The sequence below is a fragment of the Abrus precatorius genome, unplaced genomic scaffold, assembly GCF_003935025.1.
Source record: "Abrus precatorius isolate BTA unplaced genomic scaffold, Abrus_2018 Scaffold3, whole genome shotgun sequence".
Classification (NCBI taxonomy): domain Eukaryota; kingdom Viridiplantae; phylum Streptophyta; class Magnoliopsida; order Fabales; family Fabaceae; genus Abrus; species Abrus precatorius.
The window spans coordinates 3,129,208-3,152,191 of record NW_020874373.1 but is presented as its reverse complement, the minus strand read 5'-3'; the positions used below and the strand labels follow the sequence as shown (position 1 = coordinate 3,152,191).

The 22,984-nt window shown below is 31.9% G+C and overlaps 4 protein-coding genes across 5 annotated transcripts; 1 reads left to right on the top strand and 3 right to left on the bottom strand.

Annotated features, from left to right (window-relative positions):
* The first annotated feature begins 1,763 nt into the window (after positions 1-1,763).
* On the top strand, positions 1,764-5,876 carry LOC113860932 (cytokinin riboside 5'-monophosphate phosphoribohydrolase LOG7-like). Its single transcript, XM_027493497.1, has 7 exons — positions 1,764-1,880; positions 3,052-3,149; positions 3,940-3,970; positions 4,128-4,227; positions 4,332-4,402; positions 5,445-5,588; positions 5,796-5,876. The coding sequence occupies exons 1-7, from the start codon at positions 1,773-1,775 to the stop codon at positions 5,874-5,876; spliced, it is 633 nt and encodes a 210-aa protein (XP_027349298.1). The 5' UTR covers positions 1,764-1,772.
* A 2,022-nt stretch (positions 5,877-7,898) lies between these two features.
* Positions 7,899-8,952, bottom strand: LOC113863432. 2 transcript variants are annotated; one of them, XM_027497009.1, is made up of 3 exons: positions 8,488-8,952; positions 8,268-8,389; positions 7,899-8,083 (listed from the first exon to the last, which is right to left on the bottom strand). In XM_027497009.1, the coding sequence occupies exons 1-3, from the start codon at positions 8,825-8,827 to the stop codon at positions 8,021-8,023; spliced, it is 525 nt and encodes a 174-aa protein (XP_027352810.1). In that variant the 5' UTR covers positions 8,828-8,952; the 3' UTR covers positions 7,899-8,020. The 2 variants fall into 2 exon arrangements, with proteins under 2 accessions (XP_027352810.1, XP_027352812.1); XM_027497011.1 differs by having other exon boundaries at positions 7,972-8,083; positions 8,294-8,389.
* Positions 8,953-9,610: 658 nt separating this feature from the next.
* On the bottom strand, positions 9,611-12,469 carry LOC113861906 (2-Cys peroxiredoxin BAS1, chloroplastic-like). Its single transcript, XM_027495009.1, has 7 exons — positions 12,183-12,469; positions 11,570-11,644; positions 11,345-11,426; positions 11,170-11,249; positions 10,484-10,609; positions 10,123-10,236; positions 9,611-9,986 (listed from the first exon to the last, which is right to left on the bottom strand). Exons 1-7 carry the CDS (start codon positions 12,384-12,386, stop codon positions 9,870-9,872), a joined length of 798 nt encoding a protein of 265 aa, XP_027350810.1. The 5' UTR covers positions 12,387-12,469; the 3' UTR covers positions 9,611-9,869.
* A 3,659-nt stretch (positions 12,470-16,128) lies between these two features.
* LOC113863231 (HVA22-like protein j) lies at positions 16,129-17,922 on the bottom strand. Its single transcript, XM_027496733.1, has 6 exons — positions 17,861-17,922; positions 17,644-17,742; positions 17,112-17,168; positions 16,961-17,024; positions 16,612-16,827; positions 16,129-16,268 (listed from the first exon to the last, which is right to left on the bottom strand). The coding sequence occupies exons 1-6, from the start codon at positions 17,890-17,892 to the stop codon at positions 16,161-16,163; spliced, it is 576 nt and encodes a 191-aa protein (XP_027352534.1). The 5' UTR covers positions 17,893-17,922; the 3' UTR covers positions 16,129-16,160.
* Positions 17,923-22,984: the final 5,062 nt, after the last annotated feature.

Here is a 22,984-nt window from a genome sequence, read left to right as displayed (position 1 = left end):
TGATGCATTTTTTTTTCAAAAATAACTAAGTTGATAATTAGTTAACTAATAAAAGTTTAAGGTAATGTCTATTTACTCATTTTTTAGTTAAATATAAAGTAAATTACAGTTCCTTTTTCTGAGAGATATTTAAATTGTATTTCTCCTTTTCTTTTTATTTAAAAAATATATATGTTCCTTGAAGGATAAATATATATATTAGATACGAGCCAGTTTTAATATAAATACAGTTATAAAGTTGTTTTACTCTCTAAATGATATTTTTTGTATGATTCAATATTAATTATGAACATCTATTATCGAAGGTACCTTAAAAAATAATATTTTTAAAATAAAATTTAAATTCATTAATATATATGTTTATTTATTTATTTTAGATATTAAAATCAAAGTAGGATTTTTAAATTAGTTGCATGTGACGGTGAAAGTTGAAGTTTTTTTATAATATATATGATATCGTTAAGTTACATGTTAATATTAAGATAAAACTCAGATATAATACCTTCTGTTATTTTAATATTATATTTTAACTAAAAGTAGGATTTAAATAACTAATATCGTTTAAGTATTAATGTCGACATTAGTTTTTAAATTGATAATAATATTAAAAATAATACGTCTAATTTTTATCTTTAAGATGTAACCACAATTATTCTTATAAGAAAAAAGTGTGGGAAGAACTGAAAGTTTAGTTACAATTTCTAAACGTGTCAACTTAAACTCAAAATGATGCTTATCAATTAAGATAATAGGACAACGGTCACGCAAGTCAAAATAATCATCCAATAATAAATAATAAATATAATATTGAGAAAATATTTTATTTTAAATAGTATACATTACTCCAAATTCTAATATTTCCCGTAGTTGTTAAAGAAAAAAAAAACCATTTTGCAAAATCATGTGTACATTATGACTTTATTTTATTCTGTATATATCATCCTATTGTAAGCTTTTCATTTTTCAGAATATGAAGTAACAAAGCATATTTAATTAACATAAAATTACATAATTTTTTAATTATTAGATAATTATCACCATTTTAATTAATTATAGTCACTATTATCGTTATTATCATGATTATTATTATCATCATTAATTAATATTTATTGGAATATATTTAAATATAAATTTTATTTTTCAAGTTAAAAATAAAGATTGATTTTTATAATATATAATATATAATTAAAAAGTAGTTTAATTCAAAAATTTTAAATTAATGAAAATAATTCCAAACAGACCTAAAATTATTACATTTATTTATATTAAAATAATTTTTAACTTACTAATATAACTTTTATCATATTTTTCTTTTATTCACGATAATTGTATAAAATATTTGAAAAATAGGTTACATAAGATTATAATGAGAAAATAACAACTGATATTTTTGAAACTTCTACATTGATAAATAAAGAAAAAATCTTTAAAAACAAATAGCGTATATTTCGTTAACGTCAAATAATATGTGCTATTTTTATTTTAGATTTATTGAGCTAGTTGAATTTTTTATAGGTTTAACTAAATAATATTTATTCTTAAATGCATATCATTGGGCAAAGGAGTTGCGATCTCGGTTTGAGGGAGCAGGGTATATATACCCATATATAGCAGGGTATATATACCCATATATAGAGACATCTAAATACATTAAACAAATAGTCACCTTCTTCTCATTCTCAACCCTCTTTCCTTCTCTCTCTCTCCCTCTCCCTCTCTCCCTCTCTCTCTGGTGGTAGCCGAGGCTTTACACAACATTGCATCAACAACAAATGGAAGAGCTCAAATCCAGGTTCAAGAGGATTTGCGTGTTCTGTGGGAGTAGTTCAGGGAAGAAAGCTACCTATCAAGAAGCTGCAGTAGAACTTGGCAAGGAACTGGTAACGTATAACTTTTTTTAAATAATTTATTTGTTACATTAATTATAATCTAATGCCACACCATGTGTATACAAGAGCCCGGACTTTTCTTCCCAAGAGGAATCATTTCAATGAAATCACACGCTGCTTTAATTTTCTCCGTTTATCAAATTCCGTTTTTTCTTTCTCTTCTGTTTTTATCTCATTTTCAAAATTTGGTCTAGCAAAAAGACGAATTCATTCCGAGAAGTGATGAACGCTTGAATCTGAACACCCCATAATTCATATGGCACTTTATTTGATAGCATATCGATTAATCAGATTCGATGAACTTTTACTTTCTTTAATGCCACTTTCTGTCCCCTGGCGGCATTGCTATCTGAAGTTTCCACTGTTACATATCTAACCGTTTCCCTCTATAGATTCATTACAAATTAATTATTTGTTTTTATTCTCACTCTGGAGTTTCACATTTCTTCCTTGCTTTCGTGTCCCTCTTCCTCTTATGGCCGTTTCTTTTATTTAATTTTTTAATTAAAAACAAATAAACAAACTCTTGAGTGGCAACTCGGGCTTGTTATGATTGTTGACGACTGAATGAATGTTTTAGGGTTTAGGTTTGGCATGAGAGAGAGACATACAGAGAGATTGCTAGAATGCTAGCTGTAATCTGCCTGTCAGTTGAGCAGCCTTCTTGCATGATCTTTGTTTTCTCCATACTGTATAATATTTTTTGCAACACTCAAAAAATGTTCTATCTAGAAATGAAATTTACGAAATAAAAAAAAAAAAAACACCACCCAGAAACAAATATATAGCTACTACTTTTTTTTTTCTAGGGAACCAAACGTGCTACCTAGGTATCATTACTCTATGAAGCGTGTTCTTAGCCTTTGGCATTCCCCACAAGCTTCCATGACTGAACCACCATGATTTTTCCATATGCCCGGTGGTTGTCACCCAAATATGGTAATCACTCTATCTACCATTTCTTGTTTTAAAAATAATATATTTTTTATTTTTCTGTCATCTTACCCCTTTGGTTGCTATTGACCACACCATCCACTTAATGGTTATAATAAATTTTTATTATTTTGGACATGCCCAAACATTTGGTTTAGTAGTTTAATTGTTTTCATGATGAATGTTGTGACACGCGTCTACTCAGTTTGGTTTTCGATGTGTTTTGAAGGTAGAGAGAAGAATTGATTTGGTCTATGGAGGTGGTAGCGTGGGGCTTATGGGTCTCGTTTCTCAGGCAGTTCATGATGGTGGGCGCCATGTTCTAGGGTTTGTTCTCACTCTCTCACTCACACACACTCATTCTGTGTGGTGCATGTGTCTATACGTGTGCAATATGGTATATATAACAGGTCAACTTAATCATTTTTGCTGAGCCTTGTTTTTATTTTTTTTTCAATGTAGTGGAATGTACTTCGGTGTTTCCTACTAATAATACGTATTTTCCATGTTTTGTGAGAAATGGTTAGCAATGTAGAACATCACGGGATCAAATGCTGGCGATGTGGGGCATTATTTTTTCATAATCAAAGCTTCCGAATGTAGGTTGAAAGGGAGCATCTTGGATATAAATTTGAAAAAAAAAATTAACGGGGATTAATAATATATCGGGCCTTCTGCACCGTTGATGAGATTAAAAATTATATATATAGGAAAGTGTGACCTTTACCGGTAGTTAGAAGGTTCTTGAGCAGCTTTGCTCTATTGGATAAAAGTTGAATCCCTTTTTGCCCTTCCAGAAAGGGACGGTAGAAAGTTTTTGCGCAGTAATTGGAGCCAAGATGTTGTTTCTTTTTACTTTTTCTTTTCTTTTCTTCGAAGAAATCACAGATTCCTTGTTCCACATTCAATTAGTTTAATAAAGATCGTTCTTTTATGTATATGTATTGAGTAAATAAACTTAGTTAAGTTTCTATGTTGTTCTTTTAAATATTGATTAATATCATTCACCAAAATAAAAAAATAAAGTTTTAAAATGTTCCCCTTTAAAACCTTCGACGGCTGAAACGGTGAAATCTTTGTTTTGACTTTAGTTCTGACTGTGAGCTTCTTTGTGTAGGGTTATCCCAACAAGTCTGATGCCTAGAGAGGTACATCCCTTTATCAATTACTATTTTACAATTCATTATTATATAAATAATATAATCATAGCAATAATTTAAAGTTCAAATAATCTCAGCAACACCAAATATGGAATGGTCGATGGATCACAATGTAAACATTCATATAGTTATATTGCAAATGCAGATAACAGGTGATCCTATTGGGGAGGTGAGAGCCGTATCTAATATGCACCAAAGGAAAGCCGAAATGGCCCGTCAAGCTGATGCTTTTATTGCCCTCCCTGGTAAGAATTTAATTACTCATAGAAGAGAATATCTTATCACACGAAGGGGGGGTATTTGTTCTTTGATCAACACGTAGAGGTGGTTCTTATTTTTCAACCAACAGGAGGATATGGTACCCTTGAAGAATTGCTGGAAGTCATTACATGGGCTCAGCTTGGGATCCACAGCAAACCAGTAAGCTAGATATTCCTCATTTTTAATCCTTCATTGGGCAACTAAGGTGACATATAGATTAAGTGGACACCAATGGCTGTTGTTAGAAACTTCGTTGACCAAAATTCTTTGGTACACAACTGTTGTCAAAATTATATTCTGTCCCTCTCACATCATGTATCTTATAAGATAATGTATATTTTAAAGAAATTATCATAATAAATTAACTTTCTTTAACTAATTTATTTATTAAAATAGTTAAAATGTAGCTATAAATTAATTACATATATAAGTAAAATACTAATAAATAAAGTATTCTTAAAAAATAATATTTAATACTTTGTTTAATAATTGGAAGGATTATAGCAAGAAGTCATTACAAGAGGATTTATAATTATTTTATGTAAAATATGTAACATTGCTGGTATAGAATAATAGAAACCCATGGGAGAGATGCCTGAATGATGGGAAATAAATATTAAATAGAAATCTTGGCTTTTAAAACGATCTTCATTAGCGTCTTGTGACTCTGGATTAAATTCAACCACACAAATTAAATGTAAACTAGTCAAATTCCTTTTCTTGTTTATTCTTACAGCATTTGCCACGAGCAACTCTCATGTTTTAACGTTGTTAATGTAGTACGTATCATCAGTGGTCATGTTACTCATATACTAAATTTTTTGGTTGATTAGCCAAGTTGCTGGATATGTCTCGGTGAAATAGCATGCTTGATCGAGTTCAACTTGGGATCCATGCATGTGTGTGTATATATAAATATGTGCCAACAACTAGGAAGCTTCAATATGTACAACCCGAAACATGTGGGCTATTTAATTCGGCATCACATGAGCTAATAGCTTCAGATTTTGCTTAATCATTGTCACGTTACATTATTTGAAGGTTCTCCGTTTGAATGGGAGTAAAATATGTGAGTAAACAACTAATATAAAATGGACGAAGATTGAAGAACAAATTAAAATTAAGAAAAACAAATAAAGTTCTTGGTGAATGAAAATTGCCGGGTAACATAGTGTTTATTTGTCAAATTTCTGAGATGCAGGTGGGCCTGTTGAATGTGGATGGATTTTACAATTCCTTGTTGTCTTTCATTGACAAGGCCGTAGATGAAGGCTTTATATCCCCTACGGCACGGCGCATTATCGTGTCTGCACCCACAGCCAAACAATTGATGCTAGAGCTAGAGGTGCGTAAATATTGCTTCCCACTTCATAAATATAAAAAATGATCGATGTTATGTGGTTCAAGAAATATGATTCCTTTCCTCTGAGCAAAACAAAATTAAGATGATTGTATCAATGCTAATTAAGACAAGTTGCGAAATCAAGTTGTGCTTGATATTCGAGGTCTTTGCCAAGAGTTAATTATATCATTAAATGTTTTATGGTAGCAGGAACATGTTCCTGAGCAAGATGAGTTTGCATCCAAGTTGGTGTGGGAAACGTGCCTGAATCAGAAGTTGCCATGTGATTGATCCTCTTTGTGGCCGATTCATAAATCACCGTTTTTCGGCTTTTCATTTAGCATTTTGGGTACATAGGATAGGACTCATCAATCATATACGGGCACAGGGACCGTAGAAGGTAATACGTTTATTTTTATTTTTTTCAACCTTTTGTTGATGCCCCCATTGTACGGTACGGGAAACGAGGGTTGTTCAAAAATATGGAAAATGTTTAATCTAATTTTATGTCTCCCCATTGCCTTTGCAATGAAGATCCGAATCATTCTTGGCAACCAACAGTTTTGTCTCTTTGAACCTACAGATACGTTCAGATTAATTCTTGGTAAAAATTGCTAGCTAGTTGAAAAACAACAGAGAATATGTAATCTTAATCAAATGTCACGATCTAACCCCTTCAAATTTCTTGAATTAATATATTAACACATGCTCTTGATGTATAATAGGAATGGATTTTCTTTTTCAGAAAACAGTCGTCTGAAATTACGTTAGGTGTCTAAACGGAAGTTCTGTTAAATTCACTACCTGGTTGATAATCCTTTGCACCAGATGTTATAGCCTCCAAAAATATTGAACAGGGTACGGGAAATTTTAAAAAATAAAAAATTCTATTTTCTTATGTAGTTTGTTTGATTCAATTTTTTATTTTTATATTCAAAATTAAATTAAATCAAATTGAACTGCAAATATATTAAATTTATATTATTATTTTTATTCTATTCTTATATGGACACTAATAAAATATTTTATTGAATGCATTAGAGTAAGTTATAGTTTTATATAAATTTATACTGTAGCAGTCCTACCTCGCATATATTGGTGGGCCTCCATGTTAACTCCTTAACCAAACATATTTTGGAGATTTTCATATCATTCAAATTTAGCACTTTGTAAGCCCAAAACAAAAAAATGTCATACGTTACACCACCGTCAATTGAGCTAGCTACCTGACACATACTGTTCGTGGAACTTTTATGAATTGTTTCGTACTAAATAGCTCTGCTGGTAATTATTCGCATAACAAGATCATCTAATCCAAGTTGCTTAGAAAATCGTGGTCGCGACCATGATACACGTACGATGTAGAAAATTAGTTAAATTACCCTAAGAAGCTAATTAATTTCATTGATCTAAAGTTTTCATTTAACCAAAAACTATATTTGTATTCCCAACTGGTGGCAGGTCTACATCTGGTTTGGCTGCTGACCATCATTATCAGTTTATTCAAGTTTGTTACACTGCCCATCAGAAATATATAAAATACACGAGCTTCTGTAATGGATTATTCTGGTCTCATAACATGAGGATCATATTGAGAAGACACAAAGGTAAAATTATCAAGTCCCTATAAAATGTTAGATAAGAATATCGGAGTTGTTTCATCTTTATGAACAGTGAAGTCCTTATAATTTTCAATTAAGTCGAAGTGGGGAAAGCCTAACTGTATTGTTCCATGTCTAAAACTTGGGGATATCCGGAGAAACTGAAACTAATGAAGGGCGGGCTTTGTGGTTATGGTAAGTTCTACTAAAAGAATTCAATCAATGAAAGTGGTATCCGATTCATTTTATCAGTTGAATGCAGGCAATGCTTTAACAGGTTTACGTATCCTATTCATTGTGTTTCAACTGGCAATGGTAAACTAACCCGTTGAGGAATGTGTATAAGAATGTGCAAGAAATTTTAGTCACAGGTGTAAGGACAGCTAAACACAAAAACATAGTCGCATGATCAACTAACAACATGATATGAACCCCGAATTTGTCCCATAAGTGGGAAATAATATGGACCGAGTATAAGAGATTATGACTCTGATCAATGACAAGGCAGTATCCCAAAGACTAAAGTATCTAATAATGAAAGTGTTGGTTACAAATTTTGAGTAGATAATCTGACATTCGGAAAGTGCACCATTGGTTATGACACAGAGAAAGGGAAATGAGGGATAATAATGAAATTAGATTAGAAAGTTTCATGTTAAGTAACAATAACATGTGCACAATTATACAGATATTCCCATAGTGATTTTTTAAATGGTTTCTCATCCACAATAAACAAATTCTCGTGTAAGGCAATCGAGGAGTCGTAGACCAACTACAACAAAAGAATAAAGAAAAGAAACCAACAACACAGAGTAGCAAGCCGTGCGGGATACCTTAGAAATTCTCAGGACTATCATCCAACTGTTTCTCGTCTTCTATATCAACCTCTAAAATCTCCTAAAACCAAAGCATGAAAAAGGGAACAAGTTATGTAATTGTGAACAGAACTTAAAACTTGCTTTTTAACCTAAAATAGGATAAATAGTTTAGTAATTATTAATTTATATGATATAGCAAACTATAAGTTTAGTGGTGATTAAAAGTAAATGTTTTTGCCTTGAAGATAGCAAAAGAGACTTACAGGAATCCTTTGTTTAAGATAATTACCGACCCTGGCAAGGACCGTGGAACGCTTGTGCCAAAACCGACCCTTTAGGCTAATCTTCACGAAGGGTCCATCCAACTCAGCCAGTTCAACCACTCCTTAAATTAGATACGATGAGGATTATCATATGTAAGTGTAGTGTAACCTTGTTATTATTACATAATACATAAATAACGAACATAACAGTAACACTTACCTGTGATACCAACAGAAGTGTCAAAGATCTGACCCAGCTCCTCTCGAGCGTCGACCAAAACCTGTCTCACGTTGTTTTCTGTGAGGTCTAGTGGCGATGGAAAGCGAAGACCCGCTGATAAAGGTTTCAACATCCTCCGTTGTTTGACGCGTGTCATGCGCTTCAATGATTGAAGTGGAGAATTGGGTATGTGGACGTGACTCATTTTTAATGGCGGCTTTCGGGTATGGTAACTGGTGGAGTTGCATAGAGATAGAGTAGCCGGTGACTGTGTGAGTGAGCTTACATTATGGTTATGGATGTGAAAGCCACAACACAGGCCCTTCTTGAGTTGGGACATACTCTGTCTTCTTTGGGAGATGTTCAGTTGCCTGAATTTCTATGCCTGGGTAGTGGGTATCCAGATTTGGATATGAATGGATAGACAACTAGGACAGGACACTTGCAAGCCAATGCTTCCCACATACGAAGTTTCTAAACCTAAAATTATATTTAAAAAAAGTATGTTATACCTTAAATCAAAGACCATTTTTACTTAGCCTAGGCTGTGTCTTTAAAGAAAGTAAATAGTTCTTTAATTAAAAAAATACATTTAAGAAATTATTGCAATTATTTTTTTTAAAATTAATTTTAGTACAATCACAATTATTCAAGTAATTAAAAAATTTCGTTATAAAACAGTTTTTCAAACTTTTACTTTTTTGAGATAATAAAAAAAAATGATAATTTCAAAAACTCTCTCAAATATGGGCCAAGTCATTTAAAAAAAAAGGGTTGCCAAGGCATCCTATTGCAGTGTATAGAAGCTTAAGTAATGTTAGATTTTCTTAAAACAATTTTTAGTAGCCTCATTGATTTCTAAGAGAGAAAATATTAATTAAAAGGTGTGCATATGCTTAATACATATTCAATAAATTAAGAATGTAGAAAGCATTATCTTTATGGTCATTGCTATTTTCCATCTTTATGATTTTATCTTCGAGCACTTCAGACAAGGAGAAAGTAATGGTAATTACGAGAGCACATTGCAGCCATACTTACCTTTTAACATTCTGAATACACCTAAAATCAGTTTCGTATTTCTTCTAGTCAAGGAGTTCCTTGCTTGACAAAGTCAAAGTCACATAAGTACGACTGTTTATATCTCCATTATTAATGTATTGTCCATAAACAATCGTGATATACATCATAAATGAAGAAATGGTAAAATTAATGCATAATTTGTTCCAAAAACCAATCAGGTAAAGCGGTATGCAATTATAACTATTAACCAGGCCCTGCCACTCAATAATTTCAAAAAACTCGAATCACATTATACAAGATCTTTTTTACACCCTTAATTGATACAAATGAGCATTTGCTACTCTTAACTATCGTCCTCCCTAAATCGCAGCGAAGTACTCTTTGCTAAGTTTAGGGTCTGGTTTCATGGACTTCTCACCAGGTTTCCACCCAGCAGGGCAAACTTCATCTGGGTTCTCCTGCACATATTGCAAGGCCTGGAGGACCAATGCACATAAATGGGAGCAAACAATTTATATGAATGATAGAAGGGTAAAGGAAACAAAGAAAAGATGGAGATGTACTTAAAAAGTGTTCAATCCTGCTGTTGTCCTAATTAGACGTATAATTTACCTGAAGTGTTCTCAATGTCTCATCAACACTTCTACCAATAGCCAGGTTGTTAATGGTAGAATGCTGAATAACCCCTTCCTTGTCAATAATGAACAAACCTCTCAGCGCAATCCCCTAAATCATCGGAAACATTTAAAAACATAGTTACACGTGTCCAAAAAGTGGAATGAAAAGCAAAAGTTTCACTGCCAACATTTCACTACTCGACACAAAATGCTAAAGGTATTATACACAAATAGTCAGCATCCTACATTTCATTCCACTATTCCAGAGAACATATTGAAACTAAAGCACAAAATACATTGGGGTAGGCAGGAAAGGAGAATGAATAGCCATAGTTTAGGTCAGGTTAACAACATACCTGATCAGGAATGAGAACATCATAAGATTTTGATATGGATTTGGTGATATCAGAAATCAAAGGATACTTCAAGTCGCCAAGACCACCAGACTTTCTATCTGTTTGAACCCATGCAAGGTGCGAAAACTACAATAATAACAATAGCACCACTAATCAAGAAGAAGCAAACTTTAGAAGTGCCTTCATAGAAAAAAGAATAGATCATAACATAAACAGGTATTGAAAAACACATTTCAATTCTCGAAGTTCAAATGGAGCCCGTGCCCAATATTTGACTTTCCATTAGTTATAAAGTAATTTCCTCTAATCACACTCCTCCATACATTCTATGTAGCAAGTTTCAAAGAGAAATAAAAATACAGAATCCGTGCAGTTTTGCCAAATATGCTGAGAACTCTCAGTCACAGCTTCTTCCTATAAAATTAGTCACTAATGCCTTAAACTAAGTGAAGACTGCAAGTGGGCCCCAAGTCTTTGCGCACCCTTCACTTTCTACAGCAGCAAATATACACAGGCAGAAGCATGCCATGACAAGAATCAAGAAAATCATACAACAACAAAGCCTATTCACACATTGATGGGGACGGCTACATGGATATAACATTGTATCAAGAAAAGTATGAAGAAAAAATATATATAAGAGCCAGTAGCTGAGGAAATTAAGAAAAAGGTCAAAGCATACTCACCACACTGTCAACTGAAACACCCAATACCTCCGTATTTAGTTTCTCAAACTCTGCATACCGGTCACTGAAAGCAGTAATCTCTGCAGACACACAACAGACATTAGGATGAAAAGGAGAAGAATTAGCACCCACATCTATCTCAATCAGACTATAGTTTAATAAAATGACAACTTACCTGTTGGACAAACAAATGTGAAGTCCAATGGGTAGAAAAAGAGGATAACATACTTCTTCCCAATATATTCAGATAGTTTGACCTGAAAAGACAGTATTTTTAATGAAAGATAATTTCTAATGATAAACTTTCCAAATGGCATTGTATAATAAAGAATTAATGAGAGAAAATATATTTGATCATTTGAGAATCAATTTATATTAGCTTTGACCGGCGGCAGTCTACCTTGATAAACTCCTGATCAAAAACAGCCTCTGCTTCAAAATCCGGTGCTGTATTCCCAACTAATGGAAGTTCACGCTTAAAAAAAGAAAAGAAGAGAAATCACTTCGGAAATCAAGCCAAAGAAAAAATACAGTCTAAAACTTGAGTTTTCAGCTTCATCAAAGAAGTTATAACTGCCAATGATTATAGAAAATGATTCCCACACAAATAAACGATATAATCTAGAAGTTCCGTACAATGGCCATAGCCTTCAAGGATGAAGTGTCTAGAATTCCCATATTGTTTCAAAACATTGTTCTTCTAATTAAAATCAATTTGTACTTGAATGCAAATTGCAACAACAACTTTCATATCTACCAACTAATAATAAAGCTAGACAAAGCTGAAAACAGTAACTCAACCATCACCACAGTCTCAATAATCAATGTAGTTCGGGTTCATTGTCCAGTCACAAAGGCCCATAAAATTTAGCATCTAAGCAAAACAAGTTCGCCCCAAAAATCAAAAGAAAAATAAAATAGGATTAATTTTAATAATGTAATGTAACAAATTTGTAGAGAACCAAGCAGTAACAGAGGGAAGGAACAAAAGTTGGGAACGCCGAGATACTTACGGAAGCCCTGACAACGAAGCTGCGAAGAGAATGAGAAGGGCGGGTGAGAGAAACAGAGGGAGGGAGAGAAGTGCGTAAAGGTTTGCAAAGAGAGTTAGAGGAATTGGGAATGGAGAGGGAAGAAAGGGAAGAAGGGAATTTGGGAGAGAAAAGGATGTTAGGGTTGGACGAGATGAGAGAAGCAGAGGGAACTGAGCAAGCCATGAGTGTGTTTGAGTAAGTGAGTGTGTGAGTGTGAGGTACAGAACAAAGACAACAAATAGAAGATAGAGATCGTATCAGACAATAACAGACCTAGGATACCAAATTACCAATACCATCAAAATTCCTGTTTTCTTTTTAATTTGTTTTCTATATCCAAATATTTTAATAAAAATATAAAAAATTATGTTTAATTCTTTAGCCTGTATTTTTTTCGGACTGTATATTAACAATTTTTTTGAATAACTTTTTATTTGCCAGATTTGATATGTATCTCCACAAAAGTATACGGCATCTGAATTCAATGTTTTTTTAATAATTATTTTCATAATTAAATTTACGAAAATGTTATAATATTAGACGTATTAACATCTACTGAAAAAAAAGACACATTAACTTTTATGTTGAAACCACGGCGACAACTAAATTTACTAGGAAGCACTTAAAATAACTTCTATTTTACATGAAAATTCTAAAAAAATTACATTTTATATACTCTTGAAAAATGTTTTCTTAAAAGCTAAAACAAAATGAGTTTTTTATTTCCTATGAAACACGTAATCCAATGTTTTGCGACTGTCAGAATATAAACTTTAAAATTCTGTTGTTTCTTTTTCCTCTTTCTCGAAAGATGAAAAGGTTCCATAATTCATAACATTACCAAACATGGGCCGAAGAGGATATAAGCCCATTATGACACATTACAAGAGCAGCAGAAACGTTCACAAAGCGAGGTGACCAGACAACAAAGGTGACGTATGTGGGCACGTTTACAAAGATTTATATTCAAAAAGGAAAAAGATATAATGGCAAAACAAAATAAAGAAGATATATGTGGCATGGGATCTTCATTCTTGGCCAAAGCCATAATCAAGAGCCTTAAGTGGAAAAAAAAATGTTTTAACATCTAATACATACTTGATTGAGATTAAAAATAATTATTATTTTTAATTAATAAAAATAAACAATAATATTGTTTTAAATCATATCAAACATTTTTTTATTTGTAAATTAAGAATATCTTGGAGTTGACGTTTGAAGACTAATTCTTTCAAAATATTATTGAAATTAATTTTATTTTTAATCGAACAATTTCTAGTTTAGTGTATATAAATCATTAAAAATTTCATATATAAATATAATAAACATGTACATAGTCACATTTATTCTTGACACATAAATATGGGTATGATATGGGATTAACATTATATAGTTGCATTTTTATCTATAGTTTTTTTGTTAGTAATTATCAATAATTTTTTATAACACATTGTGTTTGAAATAATTGCCACTGCCAAAATTAACTAATCATAGAAGTGTTTAAGAGACCATTCTCTTCCCCAACCCAATTGAGTTCAAATTTATCTTACCATTCAAATAAACAAATAATCATTTGACTTCAACAAATTAACACTAAAGTCTTATCAAGTTGTATAATGTTGACTAGTTGAGTATGGTAAATTTACGAATTTCATTGTCTTTTTCCTTTCTTTCCCTAAAATTTCATTGACGCAAACGAAACCTACTTTGTAATCATCAAGCATATTGTTTTTAACGTTCACAGGCAATTTTCTTTCCTTAACTATAATGAATATGTCATCATAAGACCTTTCAGTCACCAATTTGCAATATTAGGAATTAGGACTGCGTCGTCCCTGGACCTACCTTTCTTCTCGTGAACCCTCATCCAATTTTTTGTGGGTATATATGATACGACAAAGGCAAGGGATTTGGACTTACACTATAATCCAAACTTCAATCACCATGAGTATATATGTATCTGAGTTCGCCCTTTATCAAACTTGGAAAAGTTAGGCCCAATCATCATGTTTATATAACAAAAATAAAGCAATTTAAATTTGCGCCTTACGTGGATAACCTTTATCCTCTTTAATTTCCAATCAAATATATGCTTGTTTAAATTATAGTGGCAAAAAATTGTAAGCTGCAAGAAAGTAGCATAGTGCCATACATAACAAATTAGGCCTTTGAGAAACACAGAAAATGACCGCAGACAGAAGGAGAATCACCATTCACACAACAAGGAAATTAATTATGGGATATTTAGACTTAAACTTTTCAAATCTTCATTTTTCGTCTCTTTCCGGAAAGAAAGTGATGCTTACTAAATAATTGAGATACAATGCTAATTAAACATTTTGGGGCCACGTTTTGCGTGTGTTCCCCTCCTACTCTGAACTTTCCTCCATTTAGTTATGCCATTGTTTAAATATTTAATCATATCTGAGCTGCGAAAAAAATTAAAGAAACTTGCACATGGACCATGGTTACACAATTTCAGAAACATTAATTTAAAATTTTAAACTTTATTTTTTTAAAATAATAAATAAATTTAGTTACTCAACAGATATACTAATGTTGGATCAGGGCAATACAAATAAAGTAATAAAAATTTACAACATTTCGTTTATAAACTGTATGAGATCTTTATTAAAACATTTAGGATTTGTTTATTTAAAATTCATGTAAGTTAATTTAATAAATTGATTTTTAATTATTAAATAAAGGTATGTATTCAAGTAAAACTCTGTCGTAAATTTTGTATTGAAACATGTACTATAAGGGAAGAAATTGATTATGGTATTTGATTAATGATTTATTTAAAATGTATTAATAGTATAAAGTTTTTCATACTACTGACATAAATGACAGGTGAAAGGAACAAAACATTGGAAAAAGTAACAAATGAACAAATTTTTAACCAATTACGAACAAGATTTGTAAACAGCACCCTTGACTTACATTGCTACAACTACGACCAGAAAAAAGGATATGCATTTGGGAAACAAAAAATAAAAACGCAAGCAATAATTGCAATGATGATATAACCTTAATTTTTTTTTTTTTTGGTGTACATATAAGGAATCGCGTTTTATTCCACGCATTTTTGTTTCGTTCAACCACTTCCACCGTATCCGCGTGTTTCTCGCTCCGACAACATGGCAGACTCCAACAACGTTCTACAGCCAGAGCCGCCAACCCTCCGCCGCCGAAACTCCATCACCGCCACATCGGCGGCGGCGCCCAACAAACTTACCCTCCCAGCAACGCCGCCGCGCCGCACCACGAGCTTGGACCTCATCTCCCCGTTCTCCTCTTACACATCCCTGAGAGATGTGCTTCCTTCTCCCAACGGCGCCGTGAACTCCCCCACCGCCGCCGCCACCGCCGCCATCACATATTCCTGCTACGAGATCTCCATCCGCAACCGCCTCGTGAAGCAAGCTGCTTGGGCTTACCTTCAGCCCATGTCGGCTTCCCCTTGCAGCTCCTCCAGCCCCCACTTCCTCCGCCGCCTGTCCACCTCTTGTCTCAGCTTCCTCTACCACCACCTTGTTCCCGTCGTCGCTAGATTCTTCCGTCGAATATTCCGTCGTTGCTACCCTTGACAATTAAGTCTAATCATAATCACTTGATCAAGTCCGGATTGAAGAATGGGAGATATATATGTTCCTCATTCTTCTTTTTCCTTTTCTTGTACAGAATATTTATAGCTTTGCGTTTACGAAGGAATAAAAGAATAATCAATTAATTAATCACTACTGAAATTGTTTCAAAAGAGATGGGGACAAGAACAAAGCAATTTTGGTAACGTATGTTACAAGCAGAAAGTATTGGCTATGAGTTGGTTGACTAATGGGGTTGACGTATGTACAAAAAATGTTACAATTCCCAGCCTTGTGATGGCTCTGTTGAACCTGTGCTTCATGATCTGGTCCAGGTTCCATTCTTTCCTTGGTTCCCCCTCTTTCACTCTCACAACCCCTTCTTGTTCTTGCGCCCGTTTTGATTGTTTTCGAAGAAAGACTCTCGTATTGAAGACAATGGTGGGGCACTTGGAGTTGGACCAAACTCGTCTTTTTTCTGCAATTCAACATTATCTTCAGCATCGGTATTAGCAATAAATGTTAATTTATTTGTGGGCAAATATAGATTAACTAGGAAATGGATAACTGTGATGTTGCTTTTGTGAATATGTCGTTGCTGGACAATCAATACACATCATTGCTTTCGATTAGGAGTGCTTAATTTTTGTTTCACATGCCTACTATTTCTTGGTACTAGGTGATTCGGGAGTTCCATGCCACAAATTTTGAAAACGATATCACCAGCCTTTTAACTTTAGTTTGCAACTTTGTGATGATCCAGTAGTCAATGTAAAAATGGTTTAGGAGTTAGGGTGTTACTATGGAAAAGGGAAATTCACCTTAGTGAAGGATTTGCTGGAAAATTTTTTAGACTGAGCAGCCAAGTAGTCCAAAACCTGAAAAGTGGCAGATTGCCCCAACTCTGTGCAGTTTTGCCAGTAAAAGATGGCCAAATCCCATGCCCTAGCTCGCCACTCTCTGAACTTCTTCTCAATGTCACTTTCATGCCTTGATACATAAGGCCTCAACACAGCATCATAAACATATCCCGTCCCCTACATTAAGCAACATTTATATCATTTAATTGGAAAGAAATTAAAAACATGAAAAATAAAAAATAAACCGTGTAGAAAAGGAGCATGTTAAAGCAGCCAAAAGAGCTTTCTCCTCACTGTTTTAGTCTTATACCTTAGTTTTGGGGTACCACAAGTAGATAAAGAGTGCAAGCTTCAGCTCTCCATACATGGGCAGCCTTCAAAAAGTATTTGGGGTTAATTTATTGCACAAATCTAAATCTAAATTCAACAAAATACAAATAGTTAAAAAATCAAGTACGCACCATCCAATAAATACATCTGCAACCCTTTCCAGTACTGTGAAAAGTGCTACAATGATCCTGCAAGTTCATGATAGACAAGGACATGAATCAGAGGCATTACCGCTTGATCGAACAATGATTAATGATTATTCAACATAAACTTTGACAAGAACAAGCTCAACACAATAAGCGGCATTATACCATCCTCACCCCACATGTACCGGGCTTAAAATACTGCATATGTTCATAAAGGTGCACATGATTCGGTTATGTTTGTTCCGTTTTTCAAGGTATTGACCTCCATTTGTATATTACTAAAGAAGATTCCTTTCTTGGCCAAAACTCAAGGGCTTATTTTTTAATTCTGAATCCTTAGTATGATCTGTGACCATTTCTTGTACACCATAAACACCCTTGTGTCATCATCCCACATCTTCAAAATTCTTATGTAATCGTAGTGACATAAATTATAACGATCACGCAACCAATCAAAAGCCAAATAGGAATATTTCAGAACCATATTGCCAGAGAAAGGGAAGGTAAGTTCATGTACCAGTATTGACACCAGAAACGAAGTTCCTCATTGTCGACCCTATTTTTCTCCACGGTTTTGTAGCATTCAAATCCAGGATATGCATACCCCAGAAGCAGTCTGAAACACACAAAAAAAATGATAGGAGATGTTGGATAACATAACAAATTTAAACAAGAAGAAAAGTTGTAGAGAAAAAAAAAATCATAAATTGAAACAAGAAGAAGTGTATACTTACATAAGACATCGAGTGAGGAAATCCCCTAACATCTCCGATCCTTAATGCATCAACAAACAATCGCGGAAACTATAAAACCAAAGCAAGCAACTCGTCAAAATTCTGAATTGTCAAAGCCTTTGGTTGGGGCATTAGCAGTTGCAAGACACGATCATGTCTATATATTTTCTCCTTAAGATAAACACAGAGAGAGAGAGAGAGAGAGATAGAGAGAGACTGTGGATCAGCATTTACCTGTTGCTTTATGAGAATCCAACAAACCCACGACAGGGTTCTGAGTCCCACGTTTGATAGAGTCAGAGGATGTCCAAATTAAAACTTCAAACCGCTTGCTTGGTATTTAGGTGCCGGCAACCGCTAAGGAAAATGAACAGGTCAAAACTTTTGAACTTTGTAAAATTGATGGGGTTTAATTAATTCTCTGGAAGAATGAGTCTGATTCCTTATATGAAACAGAATGATGAAGAAGCCTTGAGGACAAACATATATATATATATATATATAGGAAAGGAACGCAGTCATACAAAGGAACTATCGAAGAAATGTTATTCAAAAATAAACAAAAGCAGGGGAGATAGAAATATTAAGCGGGATTTCTTGGCACGTACGCTTTTCTTTAACTTTACACGCAACTCCCGGGGATTCTGCTTAAACGGATTCACCGTTTAGCAATTAAGGCACGCACCAATCCAAGGCCATTTACGTCATTTCGCATCGATTATTCCACTTTGATTTTGTGTATAAGCGTTTCCTTTGTTGATTAAGTCAATTAGAGTGAGGAAATCACTTTATCGTACCAAAAATATTAGAACAAAATGTAATGGGAAGCTCACACAAATGATGTGGCACAATTTTTTGTCAGAATTTGTAATTTTGTTTTAACTTTAAATTTTATATTTCACATATTTAATGCACCCACTAAATACGTACAAGTCTGCATCATATTTATTCGTACTAAACATCAGCTTTGTTAAAGTAAATATAAAAGTTAATGAATAATAAATAATAGTTTGTATTAAATATTGTATTTATAAATCATGGAAGTAAGTATATCACTCTGTATGGCAATAAAAAAATCTATATTCTAATAAAGACATGGGTTATCATTTTTAATATTTATATGCACCAAGAAGAGAATAAAATATTTGCAGAGATAGAGAGACATAGAAAAAACTTGGGATTAGCTAGATTAGTTAATGTTTAGTTGTAGATAATCTAATTTGTGATGACCTTGTTCATGAATCATGTTTGTTGACCCAACTAAGTAATACTCAATAATAAAAGTGTTCCCTGATTCTTATCTTTATGTGTTCGTCATCGTTCACCTTATTTGATGCCATTAGGCTCCTTAGTAATGGTGAGATGCAACAAACGAAACACACAAATTCATTGAGTTATTAAATGATGCGGAGTAATTTTCACTGATAGTTTAACCAATTCCGGGTCACAATAATGGAAAAAGAATAAGAAATATGATAAATGTCGACGTAGTTCAGTTAGTGATTTAACCAGTTGAAGGAGTTAAGTCCCTCCAACTTTTCTCGTGAAAATATACACAAAAGTGCACGGATATATGATAGGTGCCTTTATATATTCATCAGCACAAGTGATGTGAAGTGTTCTCATTAATGATTAATGTAATAGTATTTCGTGGCTATAAGCAATGCCTCTTAATACAATGGGTAGATTAGGCTTTTAATGTTGAGTTTTTTTTATGCATATATAATGTTTTTATCATAAAAATATGCACAATTTTATATACATATTTATGAAGAAATTAAACCAGTGCTAAAGTAATATTAGGTTAAACATTTTTTTAAAGCAGATTAATCAGTTATTAATTTGATTCATTGGCTCATAAGTGATTTGTGATTAACTATAAATCATATTACTTTTGTAGGCAAACTATTTTCTTGTTATTGTTAGCCTTAGTATTCATTTTCATTACATTATATTCATGTTTGCTAGTCTTAATTAACGAAACAAACATGTCGATAAAATTAATAATATGTTTTTTATAAGAAATGTATTTTATGCAAAAATATAAAAAGAGAAAATAGTTTACTCGTTTAAAAGTCTTAAATAGCAAAAAACAATAATTTGTCATGGGCAGTCAAATATTGAACGTTTGACCAAATATTGGTTGAAATGTAGCAGAAACCTCCTCATTGGTCTATCCTCGCGTTACTGAATTGAAGATCTCTTAACATTTGTAGAGAGGAGAACACACATTTTATTTTACTTTTTCTAAAATGGTGTTCTACCAGTTTATGTCATTTAAATGCGATATATGCTTTTATTGTTGTGCTCGTAACCCTTTCACATCAGTAAAAAGAAAAACAGTTACATACCTCTAGTAAACATTTTTATTTTAAATTATAAATATTTTTTATAAAAAGAAAAATTTTATTCGAGATACATAGTTTATGTATATGGTTTTCTTTTAGATAATAAAAATTATTATAATCAACTTGGGCATAATAATAAGACAGAACTAATCACACACGGTGTAAATTCGGAATAAGAATTTCAATTAAATGTTTAAAAATAATAACTAAAACAACGTAAATAAATAACTAAGGAATACAATTGTTGTATTCACTGTACAAGCCTGTTTGTTTCTTTTGGATTTGGTGTATTTTTAAATAAAATAAATGATATTCTCTTATACTCTATAACAAAAGGTAAAATGAATGTGTAGAAGAGAAAAATAAATAAAATATATATCATAAACGATATAATAAAGAAAAAATACAATAAATGTAAAAATTAAAATTTTTTGAAATATCTTCAACACAAGTTAAAAGGTTTAAGTATTTTAAAAAATAATTATTCAACTAAGTTAGTATAAAGTCATAATTTCAAATATTTCCAAAAAAACAATGCATCATCATAATGAATAAGGCAATAAAAAATAAGTGTCAAATGAGCATTTCTTCACTTTTTTTTTTTTTCTAAAAATGCTTAAAATTAATTTTTTTACTATATATTTGATATTCACCCTTTAGTATTTACGTCATTGCTTATTTCATACAATACAATGGATATATACATGTGATAAATAAATATTTGTCTGCTTTTAAATAAAACAACAGAGTTATTAATAAATTATTGTCTCTGTCGCTAAATTTGAGTTTTATGGAAAATAATACTCACGGATGTAGATATGCGACGTAAGCAAGAGTGGCGCGCCATGTTTGGTCAATTTTAGCCAACTAAAATCACAATTTTTATTTTATCTTTTTTTTTTTTTTTAACTTTGATGCCTTTATTTCGATTTTTCAATTGTTTCAGAATTTATATAGTGTACATTGTTAATATAAAGGAGAGTAGAATAAATTTATATTCATATTTAATAACACACGCACCCCAGTTAAATTCTTAGTTTTATATTATCAACTTGCCTAACAAGTTTAATAATATCAATAAGTGTATTATCTGTTAAATTCATTATAGTATTAAATAATATAATAGTGCATTGTAAATATAATTGTAAACTTATTTGCAACAACTGTATATCAATATTAAATTTTTTAAAATGTTAGAAAATTGGTAATGTCACGCACTGAAATTAATGAAAAGGGATTTACCTAACCAGTGTCTTTAACAAGATCTTGATCTTTTTTAGTCATTTAAATTTGAGTCTCCACTCTCTGCGCAATTTATCTACTAATTTAAAAATTACAATAACCCAGAGCAAACAAGTGGAATTAATTGAAGTCACGTTTAATCAGATAAGAACAGTAACCTTTTTTTTCTGGCAATGACGTGAGTCTTGCACAAATAAATTAGGAATGGCAAAAGTGATGGAATTATATACATAGCGTGAAAGTCATGAGTGCAGTTGATATTTGGTTTGGATTGTACTCATCCGTTTTTGACTTGATCCTTGGGCATCCAGAATGCGATGCTTATACGATTTCTTAATTAAGTAATTTCAAAGCGGAAAGCGAGTCCAATCTAGGAATTTTATATACACCCTGGTCACGTCAATGGGGGAAACATATAAAAGGCTATCCTTCTCAAAGAAATTGCAGCGAAAACGACTTAATTATGCTAATGGTAAAAGTAAAACATGTTTTAGCGTAAACATAAGGTCAACAACCCCATTCTTTATGGGCAATCATTGCTTGGCCTTCGAGTATTTAAATGAATAAGAAACTTTTAAGCTTTGTTGGGGTTTATCGTGATTGGGTCGTAATTGAGCTGTTATATCATCTTCTAGTAAATTTATAAATAATAAAAGAGGAAGATTTTTTAGTGGAAATAAAATTTTAAGGTAACAATTCAACTTAAAAGGAAAAATAAGAAGTAAAATAAAAATAAAAGGAAAGATTACAAAATTTTTTTAAAAAAGATGATGAACAATATTTATATAGTGCATCTATATGTTTTTAAAATAAAATTAGTATTTTTATCTAAAAAATATTTATTTAAACTATTTTTACAAATTAAATAATTAAAATAAATTAAAAAATATTTTAAATCAATTTTTAGTATCTAATAATATTTATATAATAAATTTGACTATTTTTACGATATTATCTCATTTATCTCACATACACATATACATAAATTTATAACTAATATTTATTTATATTTTAAAACATATATTATATTAATAAATATCAAGTAATTTTTATATAAAAATTACTCAGTAAAATATTTGAGTTAATATAATTTTATTAAATATTAAAATAATATTATTATTGATCATAATCTTATCTGTCTTGAACAAATTATTTTTAGTGAAGGATATCTATAGTCTAAATAAAAAAAATAAACAATTCAATGGTTGAAATTTATATTTATAAAAAAATTAATAATAATAGTTTTTTTAAAAAATAAAAATATATCTAATATTTAATATAATTTTTATTATTATATCACCTATGATTCAGTTGCGTGTGATATTTCAAGTTAAACTGTAGTTTTAAATTTATATACTTTGAAGACCATGAAAGATGCACTTGTTTAAAAAAAAAAATTTACTAATTTAAAAATATGCTTTCCATTAATTCAATTAAACTTGACATATAACTGAAGTTAGAAATTTACGCTAAGAATGAATCTTGTGCATCGGTAAAGTGATGATTTTATATATTTTTTAAAAAAATTGTATCA